Source organism: Penaeus vannamei, chromosome 27 (genome assembly GCF_042767895.1).
Source record: "Penaeus vannamei isolate JL-2024 chromosome 27, ASM4276789v1, whole genome shotgun sequence".
Taxonomy (NCBI): Eukaryota; Metazoa; Arthropoda; class Malacostraca; order Decapoda; family Penaeidae; genus Penaeus; species Penaeus vannamei.
The window spans coordinates 17,746,304-17,763,249 of record NC_091575.1 but is presented as its reverse complement, the minus strand read 5'-3'; the positions used below and the strand labels follow the sequence as shown (position 1 = coordinate 17,763,249).

At 42.2% G+C, this 16,946-nt stretch overlaps 1 protein-coding gene across 1 annotated transcript in view; it reads left to right on the top strand.

The window, feature by feature from the left end:
* LOC113800719 (uncharacterized) overlaps positions 1–16,946 on the top strand; it is a gene marked incomplete in the record, with an annotated part of 379,608 nt that overhangs the window by 361,190 nt on the left and 1,472 nt on the right. Inside the window, 9 exon segments of the mRNA XM_070140955.1 lie at positions 5,033–5,258; positions 6,161–6,298; positions 7,051–7,256; positions 9,374–9,637; positions 10,067–10,339; positions 10,813–10,970; positions 11,816–11,857; positions 13,420–13,539; positions 13,910–16,946. The exon segment at positions 13,910–16,946 is cut by the window's right edge and continues 1,472 nt beyond it. Of these exon segments, the coding sequence (XP_069997056.1) occupies positions 5,033–5,258; positions 6,161–6,298; positions 7,051–7,256; positions 9,374–9,637; positions 10,067–10,339; positions 10,813–10,970; positions 11,816–11,857; positions 13,420–13,539; positions 13,910–14,137 (1,655 nt within the window).

Genomic DNA, 16,946 nt, shown 5'->3' with positions numbered 1-16,946 from the left:
ACGCTAGACTCGGTCACCATGGAAGAAATTGTCAAAGTAGGTAAGTCTGAGTTTTTCCTAAGTGAGTACATGCCATTGAATCCGATGAGATATAATTTTCCTCTTTTCCCTTCTTCTCATGTCTGATATGGTATGTCTGTTGGTGTTGTGGTAATACCCTTCGTCCGCCCTGACCTCCCTTCTTCTCTTCTCCTTCTCTTTCTCTCTTTCTTTCTTTTTTTTCTTTCTTTTTCTCTTGTCTCGTTTTTTCTCTTTCGTATTTTTTCTCTTTCTTCGCTTTCTCTCTTTCATTCTTTCTTTCTTTCTTTCTCTCGTTTCTTTCTCTTTCGTCTTTCTCTCTCTCTCTCTTTCGTCTTTCTCTCTCTCTCTCTTTCGTCTTTCTCTCTCTCTCTCTCTCTCTCTCTCTCTCTCTCTCTCTCTCTCTCTCTCTCTCTCTCTCTCTCTCTCTCTCTCTCTCTCTCTCTCTCTCTCTCTCTCTTTCGTCTCTCTCTCTTTCGTCGTCTCTCTCTCTCTCTCTCTCGTCTCTCGTCTCTCTCGTCGTCTCTCGTCTCTCTCGTCTCTCTCGTCTCTCTCTCTCTCTCTCTCTCTCTCTCTCTCTCTCTCTCTCTCTCTCTCTCTCTCTCTCTCTCTCTCTCTCTCTCTCTCTCTCTCTCTCTCTATCTATCCATCTATCCATCCATCTACCTGCCTGTCGCTATATCCCTATCTATCTATCTCCACAAATAAACCCATCTATCCCACTCACTTCCTACCCCGTTGAACATGAAAGAGAAATGACTTTCATATCACCGTATAGTAGGTACTGCCTCGTGTGTCGTTTGTGTGTGTGTGTGTGTGTTTTTCTTCTTCTTTTGTATGTCGATGTTGTAACGTATTCCCCCTTTTTCATGGATTTGCAGAATTATATCCATATATATTTGACCAAAGTGCTAGTGGGTTGTTGATTATTTTTCACGAGCTCGGACTTTGACGTGTGTGTGTGTTTGTTTCTTTGTTTTTTGTGTGTTTTTTTTTTTTTTTTTTTTTTTGGAAATGGATAAAAAAATGGAGAGAAAGAAAAGTCGCATTGTCCAGTGTCCCTGTTAAAGAAAACACAGCCAGAAGGAGAGATAACATAACGGCGGAAATAGATACAACATCGCGATTTGAAGGAATAAATAGTCATTTTGATTCCCGAAGCATCTGGCTGCGTTTCACGGGGAGACTCTTTCGTTTCGAGAGCTTTACACCCCACCTCACCAGGAAGCAGTGGAGGCGAGACTATTCTATTTTGTTCCTCGTTTCTCCCTCGTTTATCGTATTGTTTTCCTATCCCGTGTATTTGTTTTTCCCTCTTTTTCTTTTTCTGACTCTTCTTCTTTATATGTAATGGTTTTGTGTTTTATTTTTATTGGTTTTCTATTCTTGTTTCTCTTCCTCGTAATATCTCCTTTGGTCTGCTTCTTAGCCCTGAGTTATCTGCTTTATTTCCTGTCTGACTGTACGAGAGAAAAAAAAGGAATTTTCGAATGTAACGAGAAACTGATAACCATCCTTCTTTCAGTATTTCAGGATTTCCCCTTTATCTACACTTACCTCTTCCCCCTCTTCCCCTTCTCTAAGCAGCAAACCGAAGGATATTTCATGATTAATTATTATTCTAGAATGTACTAATAATCCTTTCAACAACACACTCAGCTCAATACCTTGCTCCTACGCCTGGCTGCGCTGAAGATGGTGGCTGGTGTATCCTGTCCACAGCCTCTACACTTTCTGTTTTTTCTCAGTATATCGTGGCGTCTTTTATCATTTCATGTCGTGCTATTGTATAAATAATGTGTGATGATTTATCAGTGTCATTTTTCTTCCATTTCAGGGGATTTGTGTGTTGTATGTACTTAGTTTTCCTGAGGATTCTTCCGTTATGTGAAAGTGAATTTTGATGGCTGATGTAGTTTATAGATCGACTGTCGCTGTTGCTGTAAAATACACTGAACGACGAGTTGTTGACTGACTTTATATTTTCGTGTGTGCAGTTGAAGTGTTTGCAGAAGGAAATTGATTTTGATCCTGGCAACTTGGGAGTGATGAGAAACCCACTCGCGTGTGCTTGTCATGAAAAAAAAAGACTTTCCCACGATTATTCAATTAATGTTAGCCGGTATATGTTAATATGGAGTACTAAAGCCGAAGCAAAGATCATTTCGTAATCTCGGGGGATCACAGGCTCCAACTGCAGCGCCGGACACGTCACGTCCGCCGATCAATCGACACCCGAGTTCCGTCGCGTTCGAATCCGTTCCGAATCCTTGTTTACTCGAGATTTCACTTCTGTTTGTATTTTGTTCGCTTCTTTTCCTTCCTGTGTCAGCTGGATCGCGATTGATGCTAGGTAAGCAGTTTGCTTTTCTTTTTTTCTTTTTTTAGACGTTGACTAAATGCCTTTGAGAAGGGTTTGCTGTGAGAGATTGCAGGATTCTCAGGCACAGAAATTAAGTAGATTTGATTTTTTTTTTCTTCGTTGTAGGAAAATATATGAATTGGCCAACATTTTCATTTTCTCTGTTTTTATATTTTATGGTTTAGTCGAGAAATCAGATGCCGCCAAGCATAGAAAAATATACTATACAGTAAGATATGTAATTTGATCTTACGATAGATCACAAAGCGTATATCAGCATATATGTAGCACCCCGTTAGCAGGAACCCTTATTTTAAAACTAAGGTCCACAGGAAAGATATGAAGATTAATAAATGTAAATAAGTGTGAAAAGGTAAATCAGTAGAAGTATATGAATATAAGATGTAAATATATAGGTAGGTACGCGTAAATCTAGATATATAAGTACACAGTTTGAGAGTTAGATACAGTTACACTTTTCCTTCTTAAATATAAATATAAATTGACACCGCGATGAAAGTATTTCTGTGTATGTTCTTGAGTGTGTGTGTGTGTGTGTGTGTGTGTATGTGTGTGTGTGTGTGTGTGCGTGTGTGTGTGTGTGGATTTCCAGAACACGAAAAATGGATTCTCAAAATCCGGATGAGGATAAAATTCCCGATATCTGATCCCCCCCCCCCCCCCGTGCATATTACAGCTCTTCCCACTCGCTCACAAACCCAACACCTTTCTTAGAGAAGCCAAGGAATACTATTTGTATTTCTCGCAATAACAACGTTGTTCCTGTTCAGCAAAGAAATAGTTCTCTGTTCAGAATGTCCGTATTGCCCTTTTTTTAAGTTGCTACATTCTTCTTGTTCTCCAAAGTACAGATCTCGACCACCATATCCATTTGTTGTTTTAAATGACTCATTCCATTTCCTCTTTAAAGTCAAAAATGCGTCTCCTTTTTTACTTAAAACATGACCTTAGTAAAGTAAAGCCTTCGATCTATCAGCTTTCTCGTCGCGGTCAGTGTGGGGATTCGTCTGCCTTAGGTAATGGATGGATGGATTAAGAATTTGTGGGTCACGTGGATTTGTAAAGGGAAGGTCAGCTGGATTGCGTTGCAGCTGGTATGAATACGCAACTGAATGAGGTGTGTGTGAGAGAGAGAGAGAGTGAGAGAGTATAGAAGTGTATTTACATGTATGTAAAAAACGTTTGTATGTGTGTGTGTGTGTGAGAGAGAGAGAGAGAGAGAGGGAGGGAGAGAGAGAGTGTGTGTGTGTGTGTGTGTGTGTGTGTGTGTGTGTGTGTGTGTGTGTGTGTGTGTGTGCGTATATACATATAGCATACACAGTACCATAGATGTCAGGATTAACGTAATGCCGAACAAAACTAAAACTAAAAATGCAAATACATTCCGATATCGATTACTCATTTTTCCTCAAAATATATCGCTGACATGGCACGTTATACTGATGGACAGCACTTAGCGCTAATTGCTTTTAAACGCGAATATGTGAAATTAAACAGCTTGACTACTTCGGATTACTGAACGCAACGCTCGGCCATTATCATGATATCCCCTTTTCACTCGATTCAAAACGTTAGATAGATCAAATGCATCGAATCGAACACACGGATCGCGTCGCAAAGTCCCTCGCGTTCGCTTCCCTGCGCATATGACTTCATTCGACATTTTGTTAGTGTTTCGTCTTTGGTAAATCGTCAGGCCATCGTAATTTCCCCTTTCTTTTCCCTCCTGTTTCTCCTTTGTGTACTGTGTATATGTGTCGCCGTTGACTATGGCAGACAACTAAAGTAACCAATGGTACAATTGTCTCACTATTATTTCATCTATTTAAAAGAAAGGAGAAGGGTTGAAATGCATATTAATACTTGAATGGCTTCCTTTCGTACTTCTTCACACATATATGACGTGTATTTGGATTAATATTGTTACCGCTAACACGAAAAACAATATTGAATATTTGATGTATTAAATTTCCTTTTAATCTTATCTTTGCTGCTGATCAGTGTCGCCGAAAGGATTAAAACTCGGCAAAGATATTTCGTGAGCGCGAAAATATCTTGCTTTCTGTCTTTTTTTTAAGTGGCTGTGCATATCGTCCGACAGTCAGAATCTGTCTTTAGTCATCTCTGTTTGTTTGTTTGTTTTATGCGTGTGTGTTTTTTCGTCTTCCCTTATCCCTCTAGCTTTCCATCCATCTCCCTATCCATTTCTGTCCTTTATTCAGACCTCTCTTCCATCTCTCTTTTTACATTTTGGTTATTTTCTATTCCTCTCTCTCTCCCTTGTTCTCTTGATTCTCTTCCCACGTCTGTTTACCTAGCTCGATATCTTTTCCCTTTTCTCCCCCCGCTGTCTCTCCCTCCTGTTTCCTTCCCCTCTCTCCATCTCCCCTCTTCCGAAACTCACCCATTGCTTTCCAGCGGGAACCCCTCGCCAGCCTCCTCTCCGCGTCTCGAGGCAAACGAAAAACAACCGCTTTTTTATCCCTTCTCCCAATTACCCATTTACCCCTGCCGCTGTCTCCCTCTTCCCTGATCCTCCTTCGCTTCCTCCCCTACGCCTCTAAGGAAGAGAAATAGGAAGAGCTGAAAGCGTGACGAGAAGGGGCTCTAACCCCGGCGAGTCCTCCGCAGGTAACACGTACGCCACGCCGGGTCCGCTCCCTGTGCTGCACTCCACCTGCCAGACGGCGCTGACGGACTGCCTCGCGGACCTCAGCTGCAGGAGGCTCCTCGACCCCGTGCTGGCCCGCTGCGACAACGACGGCTGCAACAGGGAGACCTGCATGAGCGAGCTGCAGACTTTCTACCGCAACGTGCAGACGCGATGGGGACACGAGGTGGCTTTCTGCCTGTGCAAGTGAGTTGGCTTCGGAGGGGGAGGGAGGTGGTCTCACGGGGGGGGGGGGGAGCCTGGAGTCTGTAGGGGTCACTTCGGTCTCCATTTCCCTTTTTTTTTTTTTTTTAGTTTCGTTTCATTTTTCGTTTTTCATCTTTCTTTTTTTCATCTTTCTTTTTTTATGTGGTGGTGTTGAATTTCAACCACTTTCATAAAGCGAATGGGAAAAGTCCTGAACCAATAAAGAAAAGAAAAAACAATTAACAAACAATAGATTTAAACTTCAAAACCTCAGCAATACAGCAGCTGATTCAATTTAAGTTTTTATAATATATGCAATTTGTATGTCTTCAATTACCTATTTATGGCCATTAGATATATATACACGTATGCATTTTGTTTATGTAAATGTTAGTTCTATATACATAAGTGCCAGACCAGCGCTTTTGGTTTTAAGGAATGAAGAATAAAAAAAAAAAACAGGAAAATGTTATAGAACTGCTATGAGTAATGCTAGATAATGATAATGATAATGATAATGGCAGTAATAATGATCATAATGATTTTAGTGGTATTTTTACTACCAATAATAATCATAATATAAGTTGTAACAGTATTAGAAGTATTGAAAGTAGTAGTAGGAATAGTAATTGTAATGATGGCAACCAAAAAAAAAAAAAAAAAAAAAAAAAAAAAAAAAAATATATATATATATATATATATATATATATATATATATATATATATATATATATATATATATATATATATATATATATATTTCTCATAAAACAATAATGACAACCGATACATCGAACACCAGTAAAACCATCAACAATCAACCAATCAATCAAAATCAAAATAGAAGCAAATCTAACCAACAATCATTACGTAACCCCCCCCCCTGCCCCCCCGCCTCCCAGGAAGAGCAGCACCACCGCCGACGAGTGTCTGAAAGCACAAGAGAAGCTCCACCCTGCTTGTGCACGCAGGCCGGCCGGGCAGGTCCTCATGCTGTGCAACCGACTCGCTGTGTCGTGCAAGGAGGATGATAGTTGCAGGTAAGGGAATGTGGGTTCATATCTTTTAATTATATATATATATATATATATATATATATATATATATATATATATATCTTTGTTGTTGTTTTTAATTTATTTGTATATTTTTATTGACTGATTTATATATTTTCATTTATTTTTTTCCGTTATGGTTTAAAACTCGATCGGTGAATATTTCCTCTATAAAGAATTTGTAAACATTTACATGCTTACTTTCCAGTCCCGCTATCATATTCCATAAAGGCTGAAAAGGGGGAAATATGATTGAATTTCCTCTGAAGAAATAAATATAAAGAATATCCTTGAAACGAAAACACATTAAAAGTTGAGTTGAAAGTGATAAAACTAATTGACTTGAAAATCAAAAAGTAAACATCACATCAAAGCATAAATATATATTTTTTCTCTTTCTTTCATTTAATCCATCAGATTTTTAAAAAAATCTTAAGCTGTATGAACATCAAATGATGTACCTATAAAAGAAGAGAGAACATCAAGACGAGATCAGTATATAGTAAAAATTAAGAGAAAAAAAATCAATTTCTAGAAAATGTAAAGCCTCTATCAGAAGAGAACGAAATAAAATTTAAAAAATAAATAATATTGATAAAAATAATGAAAATTCTCTCTGACAAGAAAAAAAAACTCTCCGACAAGAAAAAAAACAGAGGGATAGTTATAGGCATAGGGATAGAAATAAACAAGTAAAACAAGTCCAGAACAGGAACCCACCCGCCCTCCTCTTCCAGACACCGCCTCGAGTTCTACGAGCAGGCGTGCGCCGTGGACAGCGACACCCGCCGCTGCGCAGGCCCCACAGCCGAGTGCAGACGCGCCGTGCTGGGTATCCTGGGCACGCAGCTGCGCAACCTCTGCACCTGCGCGGCCACGGGACCCAGAGAGACCTACACCTGCATAGACTGGCAGCGGATCCTCTGGTTCAACCCCTGCGTCGGTGAGCGATGTTTTGCTTCGACTTGTTTGGGAGGCGGTGGAAAGGAGGGGGAAGGCTAGATCAGTAGCAGCTCGAGGAGGTGTCATGGCGTCTGATTCTATTTTGGGGGGAAAAAAACACATGGGGTTTATTTTGATGACGTCATGAAAATTAACGGATGCTTTGTGAATACGGTCGATCATTTTGGTCTTTCCAATTTTCAAAAAGGATGGAAAATAATGATCTTAATGGTTATACTTTCACTGAGCAATAATCAAAACAGGCGCCATGACGACACCTCGAGTTGCTGCTGATCTAGCCTTTCCCGCTGTTTCGACCGTCACTTGTTTCGGAGGCGTTGTTTTGATGCGTCTGTTTCCGTTTGTGTTTTGGTTCGGGCGAAGAATGGCGCCGCGGGGGGGCGTTAGGGTCATTTTGTTTATGATTCGTGTGGTCGATTGGACGCTTTCGCTGGCTTTGTGTATTCTGTCGTGCACCTCATTTTATTCCTGTGAAGTGATATAAGATATGCTAAAGAACGAAATTATCCACATTGTTTAATAAGAGATTTAGAAAATATATTAAACATTATAATAATCAGATTTATCTTGAATTTCTTATATGTATATATATATATATATATATATATATATATATATATATATATATATATATATATATATATATATATATTCCTATGACATATAGAGATATATATAAACATATATATAATGTCATAGAAATATATACAACTGATTTTTTAAATATACAAAAAATATAATCAACCTTTATCCTTGCAAAGCATACGAACGACTCACTGGATGGCATCACTCAACAGCTGTTCAATAAACTAGCACAATGTGTTCTCTATGCAGGTTCTCTATACATGACTAACAGAATTAGCACAAGGAGTCAGCAGAAAAAAATGGATATATACTGAATCTAAAGTCACGCAGATTCAGTGTATTGTAGCAGGAAATATGTTCAAAGTCAGGTGTATACTGATTTAAAAAAAATCATGTGTATAAATTCGTATACACTGAATCTAAAGCCAATCACTTAATTAGTTGCAGAAACTATGTTCAAGGCCTGGTATATTTATTTTAAAAAGTCATATATACTGAATCTAAAGTCAGTTTATCGTAGCAGCAAATGTGTTCAAATTCAGGTATATGAAATCAGTTGTTGGATGCAACTTATCACCATTAATCAGTAGGCAAACCGATCTCTGCCGTTTTAGATTAGCAGGTAAACCTTCGCCCCCCCTCTTCCCCCCCAACGGTAATTAGCAGGTAAACCCCTTCCTATCAACGACAATAGGATCTGATGCCCTTTTTATCTTTCCTATAAAGACCAAGGCATCCACGCATTTGTGAGTCCACTCCTTATAGACACCTCCCCCTCCCCTCTTCCCCATCCATTCACCAGCTAGCGCCTAGTTCCCCATTTCCCCACGCCAATTTGTCCCCCTCCCCTCTTCCCCATCCATTCACCAGCTAGCGCCTATTTCCCCATTTCCCCACGCCAATTTATCCCCCTCCCTTATTCCACATCCCCTCACCAGCTAGCGCCCATTTCCCCATTTCCCCTCGCCAGTTTATCCCTCTCCCTCCCCCTCCCTTTTTCGTACTTTTTTTTACTCTCTCCTCTCTCTTCTCTTTTCTAAACTTCATTCGCTCTTCTCTTATCATTAGTTCCCCCTCCCCGTTCCCGTGTTATCTTACTAGCTCTCTCCTCTCTGTCAGTACCGTCTGGAACCTCCCCCCTCTTTCCCCTCTCTCCCCTCACTGCTTCCTTTCCCCCTCCACCTTCCTCTCTACCATCCAATCCCCATCACCTTCTCCTCCCCTTTCCCCTCACCATCTGACCCCCTCTACCCTCCCTTTGTCCCTTTCCTCCTTTTTTCTACTCCTTCCCCCCACCATTTCCTCTCCCTTCCTCCTCACCATCTCCCTCCCCCTTCCTCCCCTTTCCCCCTCACCATCTCCCTCCCCCTTCCCCCTCACCATCTCCCTCCTCTTCCCCCCTCCCCTTCACCATCCCCCCTCACCATCTCCCCCTCACCATCTCCCCCTTTCCTCTCCCTCTTCCCCCTTCCCCCACCCCCTGACCATCTGACCCCTGCCCTCCGCCCGCAGTGGAGGCCCAGACGGACTACCACCGGGACATGCTGAGCACGCTGGACCCCCGGGAGGAGCTCACGACCAGCGCCAACATCGCCTACACCTCCATCGTGACGACGGGCGTGATCAGCGAGCCAGTGCAGAGCAACGGCAACCCGTCAGGCACTCGGCCGGTGGTCATCTACCCTCCGTCAGGCACGACTTCGACGCTGCCCACGCGCGCGCCAAGGACGACCACCACCTCGACGACGACCACGACCACCACCACCGTCCCACCGAGTAGGTGTCGGGGGGCGGCGCTGTCCGCGGGCGCCTCGTGCTGGTGCAGGCGGTAGAAGACGGGAAAGTTGGTGACGAGAGAGAGAGAGAGAGAGAGAGAGAGAGAGAGAGAAAGCGAGAGAGAGAGAGAGAGAAAGCGAGAGTGAGTGAAAGTGAGAAGGAAAGAGAAAGAGAAAATGAGTGAGAAAAAGAGTATCTGTGAGAGGGAGAGAGAGAGAGAGAGACGGAGAGAGAGGGAGAGAGAGAGAGAGAGAGAGAGAGAGAGAGAGAGAGAGAGAGAGAGAGAATGAATCAAGGACAGGTAATCAGACAGAAAAAGAGAGAGAAATAAATAAGTAAATATATATATGTATGTATGTAAAGACAATTAGATAGATAAACAGACACACAGACCGCCAATCCACCTAACCCCCCCCCTCCCCACCCCAGAGTACTGCGTGAAGGCCCACGGCCCGAGCGAGAAGGAGGACTACATCATGGAGGGCGGCGGGCGGCGCTACTACAAGAGCGACGAGGAGTGCTCGGAGTTGTGCATCTGCCACGCCGACGAGAAGCTCGCCTGCAGCGTCCTGGAGTGCGTGGAGGCCAAGCCGTGCGAGACTGACTTCGCCGTCTACGCCCACGCCGCGCCCGCCTACCAGGCCATGCGCGGGGAGTGCTTCTGCTACTCGGGCTCCTTCATCTGCGTCAGGCCCGAGCAAAGCAAGTTTTTCTTTTTTTTATTTCTTTCTTTTCTCTTTTTTTTTCCTATTTTTTGGCAAAGATTCATGGTCGTGGATTTTTTTTAGATTTTATTATGAATAAAAACACAGGCTTTGTTGTTATGGTTTTCTATATTCGTTTATTTTTATTGTTTTGTTTATGATATGAATATAAACATATAAACTGGTATCATGAAAACAGATTCCCACAAATTAAATGATACCTAATATAAATTTAAACAAGAGTGTCCCCTCAAACTGGAACCTGCTCACTAGATGATAGTACTTTTATTCAGCAACCATAAGTACCTAGAATTAGCCTTCACGTTCTTTTTTGAAATGGCCGCCTTTTTAAATACCCACATTTTGAAATGCCCGCCTTATTTAATACCCGACTTTTTGAAATGCCCGCTTTTTTTTTAATATCCACCTTTTGAAATGCCCGCCTTTTTTAAATGGCCGCCTCCTTTGCAGAAGAGTACGAGGTGGACTATGGAGTTTACCTGTTCCTCGGCTACAGCAAGAAGGAGGAGAAGTTACTGAAACCCTACACGAAGACCGCCTCCCTCGTTGACGCCGCCCTGGTCAAGCTCGGGAAGCTGGTGCGAGACACGGCGGAAATCATGAATGGCGTAAGTTGGTTGACGTTTGAACACTCGGGACTTTTTTGAGTGAGTTTTTTTTTTCGTCTTGCAGCTGCCTCTTCTTACATATATATCATTTCTTTGACAGTTCAGAGATATTGCTCATATAACATGTAACACTGGATATGTATTAGCTTAATCGACTGCATTGTTTTCTGTTTAGCTGTCCAGTCTCTTTGATCCAGCTACTAACATGCAACTTTTTTAGAAATCAGATTCATGTGTTATTTTTCCTTTTGGTTGGTACGGAAAGCATGGCTAGTGTTTTGATTGGCCCAGTCAGTTTTGCTCACTCCTGCATACTACTTCAGGAGCTAGAATAAAAAGACATTTTTCATTAGCAATCACATGGTAGTGTAGATTCATAAGAGATTTTTTTAAAATGATCAAAAATGCGTTAATTTGCCGCCACGCTCTTAGCTCAGCAAAGCACCCAGCCCGTTCGGATTTGAATAGCAAAAGCCTGCAACTCATTTCTTTCATATTTGTCACAGTAGGGGGAGGCTCGTCCTACTGTTTGTCTTGTCTCATTCCTTCTCCACCCCCCCCCCTTCTCGTTCCCGATGTTCTTTGGATCGCATTCAGAATAACCAATCCCGAAGGAAGAACACCTGTTCGTTATAACACCCTCCACCCATTTCAACAGCCCACTCCAGCCCTTCGTGTCCCCCCACCCTCCCTTTCCCCCTGATTCTCCTCCTTCCCCCTTTGTTTCCCCCCCCCCAGACCTCTCTCTTCTCCTCCCCCCTCCCCCCACCTACTCCCAAACGCCAGAACACACGACTTCCAAAATAACAAATAGTTTTAATGTTGTCTTTACACCTTCCATGCAGCGCGGCCGCCGAGTAAGTAGCGTGGACGCTCGGCACAAAAAGGTGATGAAAACCTCCTCCTTCAAGGATCTGTTGTGAGGGGAAGAAAGGGGTTAAGTTATGAGGGGAAATGGGTTCTTGTGTGAGGGAAAGGGGGTTCTTTTGTAAAGGAAAAAAGGATTAAGTTATGAGGGGAAATGGTTCTTGTGTGAGGGGGAAAAGGGGGTTCTGTTTTGAGAGAAAACACGGGTTAATGTGAGGAAAAATAGGTTTAGTATGAGGGAGTTGTATTCTGCTGTGAGGAAAATGGGTTCAGTTGAAGGAAAAGAGACTCTTCTTTAAGACCTGATAAGAGACGGTCTTTTCGATCTATCTCATCTCATGCTTCTTGAATGAGAGTTTTTTAGAAGCATTTCTCACCCACTCAAGTGATCCATCTTTTATATATGGAAATCCAGACATGATAAATGGGTGAAACTGAGGAAAAGGTCTCTGTTCTAGAAATACTTTGAATTATTAAGGGAGTACAAATGACTGCATAATGCAAAGCACAGTGACCTGAAAATGTGTATATATATATATATATATATATATATATATATATATATATATATATATATATATATATATATATATATATATGTTTATTATAGACTAATCCAATGGTGCACAAAATAATCACTAAACAACACATAATGTTAGATTGCAAAGTGTCTGATACTAAAATGCTTTTCCCGCACACATGTAAAAAGATAAAGCTAGCAGACCCTTCGTGTGTGTGCGTGTGCGTGTGTGTTTGTCTGTTTGTGCGTGTGCGTTTGTCTGTTTGTGCGTGTGCGTTTGTCTGTTTGTGTGTCTGCGATTGTTTGTGTGTGCCTGTGTCTGTGTTTGTGTCCATGTGCAGGAAATAGCCAGAGTAACCACCCCCGCCCACCAGAAAGCTGATCCTAATAAAACTTCACAGCTCCATTAAACCGCCGAGAAAAACATCCACACACGGAACGCAGTTGAACACGTAGATAGACCGATCTAACATCTCATTACAACCCCAATACTTAGCACTGCACTCGCCATTTTCAGTTCCGTATTTTTCCCACCTAGATTAGCTTTTTGGTAAGAATAAACAGTATTAGCGTTTGCCACAATTCTTGGTTTCTTGGCCGAGCAGTTATCAAGTTTTCATAAGTGGAACTACTACCTGCGAGGTCCTGTTCATTAGCTGTTACTATTACTTATGCTTGTTTTGCTAGCCACTAGTTTATGCTCAGGTAATTTTAGTGTGATTATTTATGCCCTTAAAAATTGCAGTCTTTTTTATGCCAGCTTTATGCTTAATATATTCTGTGATTTTTCCTTTACATGATTCAGATACAGTTTTGCAAACTATTTCATATGAAGATAATGTAATTTGAAAAGTAATTTTCATTATTTACTCATCAACCGTATCTCAAGTAAGGGCAGTTTTATTTTAAAAAAAGAAAAAAAAATCTAGCCCACCAAACTTGGAAATAGATCAGACACAATAATTATTTATTGGTCATCGCCCCTCCCCCCCATAGTCCACTACTCCAAACGAAAATCGCCCTTAAACCATCTCTTCCTAACGCCTCCACCTCACCCTCCAGACGGCGTGCAAGCTGGACCTGATCGAGCACATCGGAGAGAACATCATCCTCCAAGCCACCCTCGAGGAGTTCGACTACACTCGAGATAACATGTCCGCGATCATGCTTCACAAGGAGAAGGTTTGTGGCTTCCCTCTCGGAGTGGTCTCCTTCTTGGGCATTTTTATTATTATTATTAAATTAAAGTATTATTAAATTGAGATTGAGGTGAGTTTGCGGGGGATGCTTTGTAGGATTTTCTTTTTATTACTTAAGACACTTTATTAGCTTTGACTTGGAGGTAGAATAATCATGAAAAATAATGATAATGATTAATGAATTATTATTATACAATAGATCGGAAGTAGACTTTCCAGAATATTTAATTTGTTACTTCTTGATTAATGGCGTCATCAACCTTGATATGACTTGCCTAGCGTAAAGAGTAGGACACAGAGGACTGCCTTAGGTTCCTCCGACCCCGAGGCCCACTGACCCGCGTGCTTTGCAGGAGGAGTGCGAGGACTCGGTGACGGAGGTGAAGAACATGATCAACGAGCACGACCCCGAGATCCGCGCCGACATGGCCCTGTCGCTGCTCATCCTGGCGGAGGTGCAGGTGCGCGTGCCCCCGCTGCCCGCCGCCGCCGCCATCGCGCACTGCCCGCCCCTCGTCCTCCTCGCCGCGCTCGCGCTCGCCGCCCTGGCCGCGGCGGAACACATGCTGCTGGCCTCGTGATAGAAGTGGCTGCCTATGCTTGCAGTTTATTAGAGATGCCTAGGTAGCATTTTGTTACTGAGTTGCGCATGCGTCAAGTGCATGCTGAGCCCAGTCGCCCACCCGGGCCGTGCGCGTGGTTCACGTGGCCAGTAGCTTCCATGAACCTCCCTTTATACTAGTTTTGTACCGCACCGTGACGCCCCCGAGGCCGTGCCCGCGCGAAGGCTGCCCCTGCGCCCTCACTGAGCCCCACCCTGATGCCCGGCCCCGAGGGAGGCGGGCAGGCAGCTGGCGCAGGGGCAGCAGCCTGCCCGGCATTACCAACTCTTTTGTATTGTCGTTTCTGTAAAGTCGTGTCGCGGCAACTCGGCGCCGGAACAAGCGACGAGAGTTGAAAGCGATGGTCGAGGGAGTACCAGTTGCTAGAGTGATGGTGGCAACGCTCACTGCCTTACTGTACCATTCCCCAGCGAGCCAGGGGCGCCGGAGGGCCTCCCCCGGGCCCCGCGGCTCCTGTTCACGGTGGGTTCCTGGCCCCGCTGCTGTTGGCTGCCCGCCCACCCCAACCCACCCCGCCCTACACACTTCTACAACGCCACCAGTCACCAGCTTGCAGGGGAACCAACACAACTCTTTCTGCTGCATTCAAATAAATATCACGGTTGCCTTACAGAAAGTTTGAAGTTTATAATATGTGGTAAATATTTCAGTATTTTTTCTCTTGTTTTGTACATTTCATTTTTTATTGTGGTCAATGATGTACACTGGAAAGGGAGCTCAAAGGTTGTGTACTTTTCCTCTGAAGTTGGTCATTACCGTCCAGCTTGTCGGAATGTGGACTCGCCCAAGTCTTGGGAATCTCCAATGTGTCGAAGTCATGACAATAAGTGTCATATTGGCAAGAAATGTTATATAAACAAGACTCTGGAGTCCAAGCCATCATATTATTTTGTTGAACTTCTGGCATGTTTTTTTCCTCTCTCGAAGGAGTGTTCGTCGTCAGTCTAGGCAATGACGGACTGACTCCATGTTCTGTGTAGTGCAGTTGGTGAAGTCATGGCAGAGCCGGAGTTCGGGCACTCCACAAAAAGCATGCCTTGTAAGTTCTCTAGTTCACCATGCCCTGTCTAACTTGACGTTGAAGTCCATTCTTTTCGTGTTATTTCAAGTTCACTGTTTCAAGGGCGTTCCTTTTTCTCTCTTGAGTTTGCAAGAGAATCGATGCCCCAGGACGCTGGTACACAGGCTGACCAACAGCGTGTGCTTTCCCTTTTTCTCTATTTTTCTTTTTTGGTTTTAGAAGGGGACTCGTGCATACTTTCTGGCATCATTGCTCAACTCGGTTGACCCTAATATCAGCACAGTGACAAGCCCTGGACATTCTACTTTTTACTACTGTGCTATCCTCTTGTCTTTCTTAGTTGCTACAAAGAAATATGCATATCATCAATATTAGTATTTCACCTTTAGGTAACTAAGAATGGTATTCCATTGACTCTGGGGTCAAACAGCAAAATAAAATGGTTAATGGTTATTAAGAAATAGTATATTTATTCTGATGCTGTCTGTGACTGCATTGTTACACATGCCAATTGAACATCACTTTGCGTTTGATATGATATTGTTGAATACTGATAATGTGATTTAGCATAGTTTTCTTTTTTTGGTGAAATAAGGATATACTGATATTTGAGAAAAGAGCACGAGTTATAAGTACTGGTATACATTTATCTAGTTACAGGATTTGATAGATTTATCTAGTTGATAAATATAACATATCATCATCTATTGTTTAGATTCCCTTTGTTTTTCTAACAAACTAATCATCATTTGTAAAGCGTAGTGTGACTCTTGTTTTTTGTTAGTGGATAACAACTTAATTTAGTGAATGTGCATTTTTTAATCAGGCACAGCCCTTACTTTATACGAAATTTTTACCTTTACAATGATCGTTCATTTCTACTTCCTATTTAGATCAAGCTCAGAAAGTATGCAGTGAAGGGGGGGAAATCATTCATAAAATATCATATTTCTGCAATCTTGTGTTTTGTAGTTAATTAAAAAAAAGAAGACTTTACAAAGACCTTTGTTTCTTCTCAATCGCATTTGTGGTTCTTGAGTCTTTCTTATCATTATTATTGTTATGATGATTCTGGCTAGCATCTTAGGGATGTACATGATCTTTGGGGAGAGACGCGAGAAAATGAATTCTGTATCAGGTGATCTGCCCTAGTTCTCTTGTAGGGATGACTAGGGCTTCTGTAAACTAATTCTGCTGGTATTTAGACCATTAGAACTTTCATATTTCAAAATAAAAATGTGTATCAATGAGATATGTGTCAGAACCACTTCACATGCTATATGTGTTGTACAGTGTATATATAATTAGGAGAGGTATAATAAATATATTGAAAGGTCTAGTAGGGTCAGAAGCTAATAATAAACTCAGTATGAAGAAAGTGTTCCCTTCTATACCAATTTCCGTGAATGTTATATCCCTAAGTAAAGCAAGTTGTTGTTGAAACAGCACAAGCATTTATGAAGAGAAAATTGCAGATTAATGTTTGTATATACTATAAATATTGTTATGTACATCACAGTGTACAATTTCAGGTTGAACTGTTGTCTAAGGTTTTAAAAAACTATTACTCCTCCTCTCGAAAGCTGTCTCACTCCATTAACTTAAGTTTCACTTCTCATGGCGTTCATCTGGTGTTCTCAGAGTTAGAACTTTGGTGTAAAAGAAAGATCAACTATTCAGATAGGTGGTCACTGACTGTTCCTAGCACACGAAGCATCCTACCACTTCAGGACGTGCACCTATCTT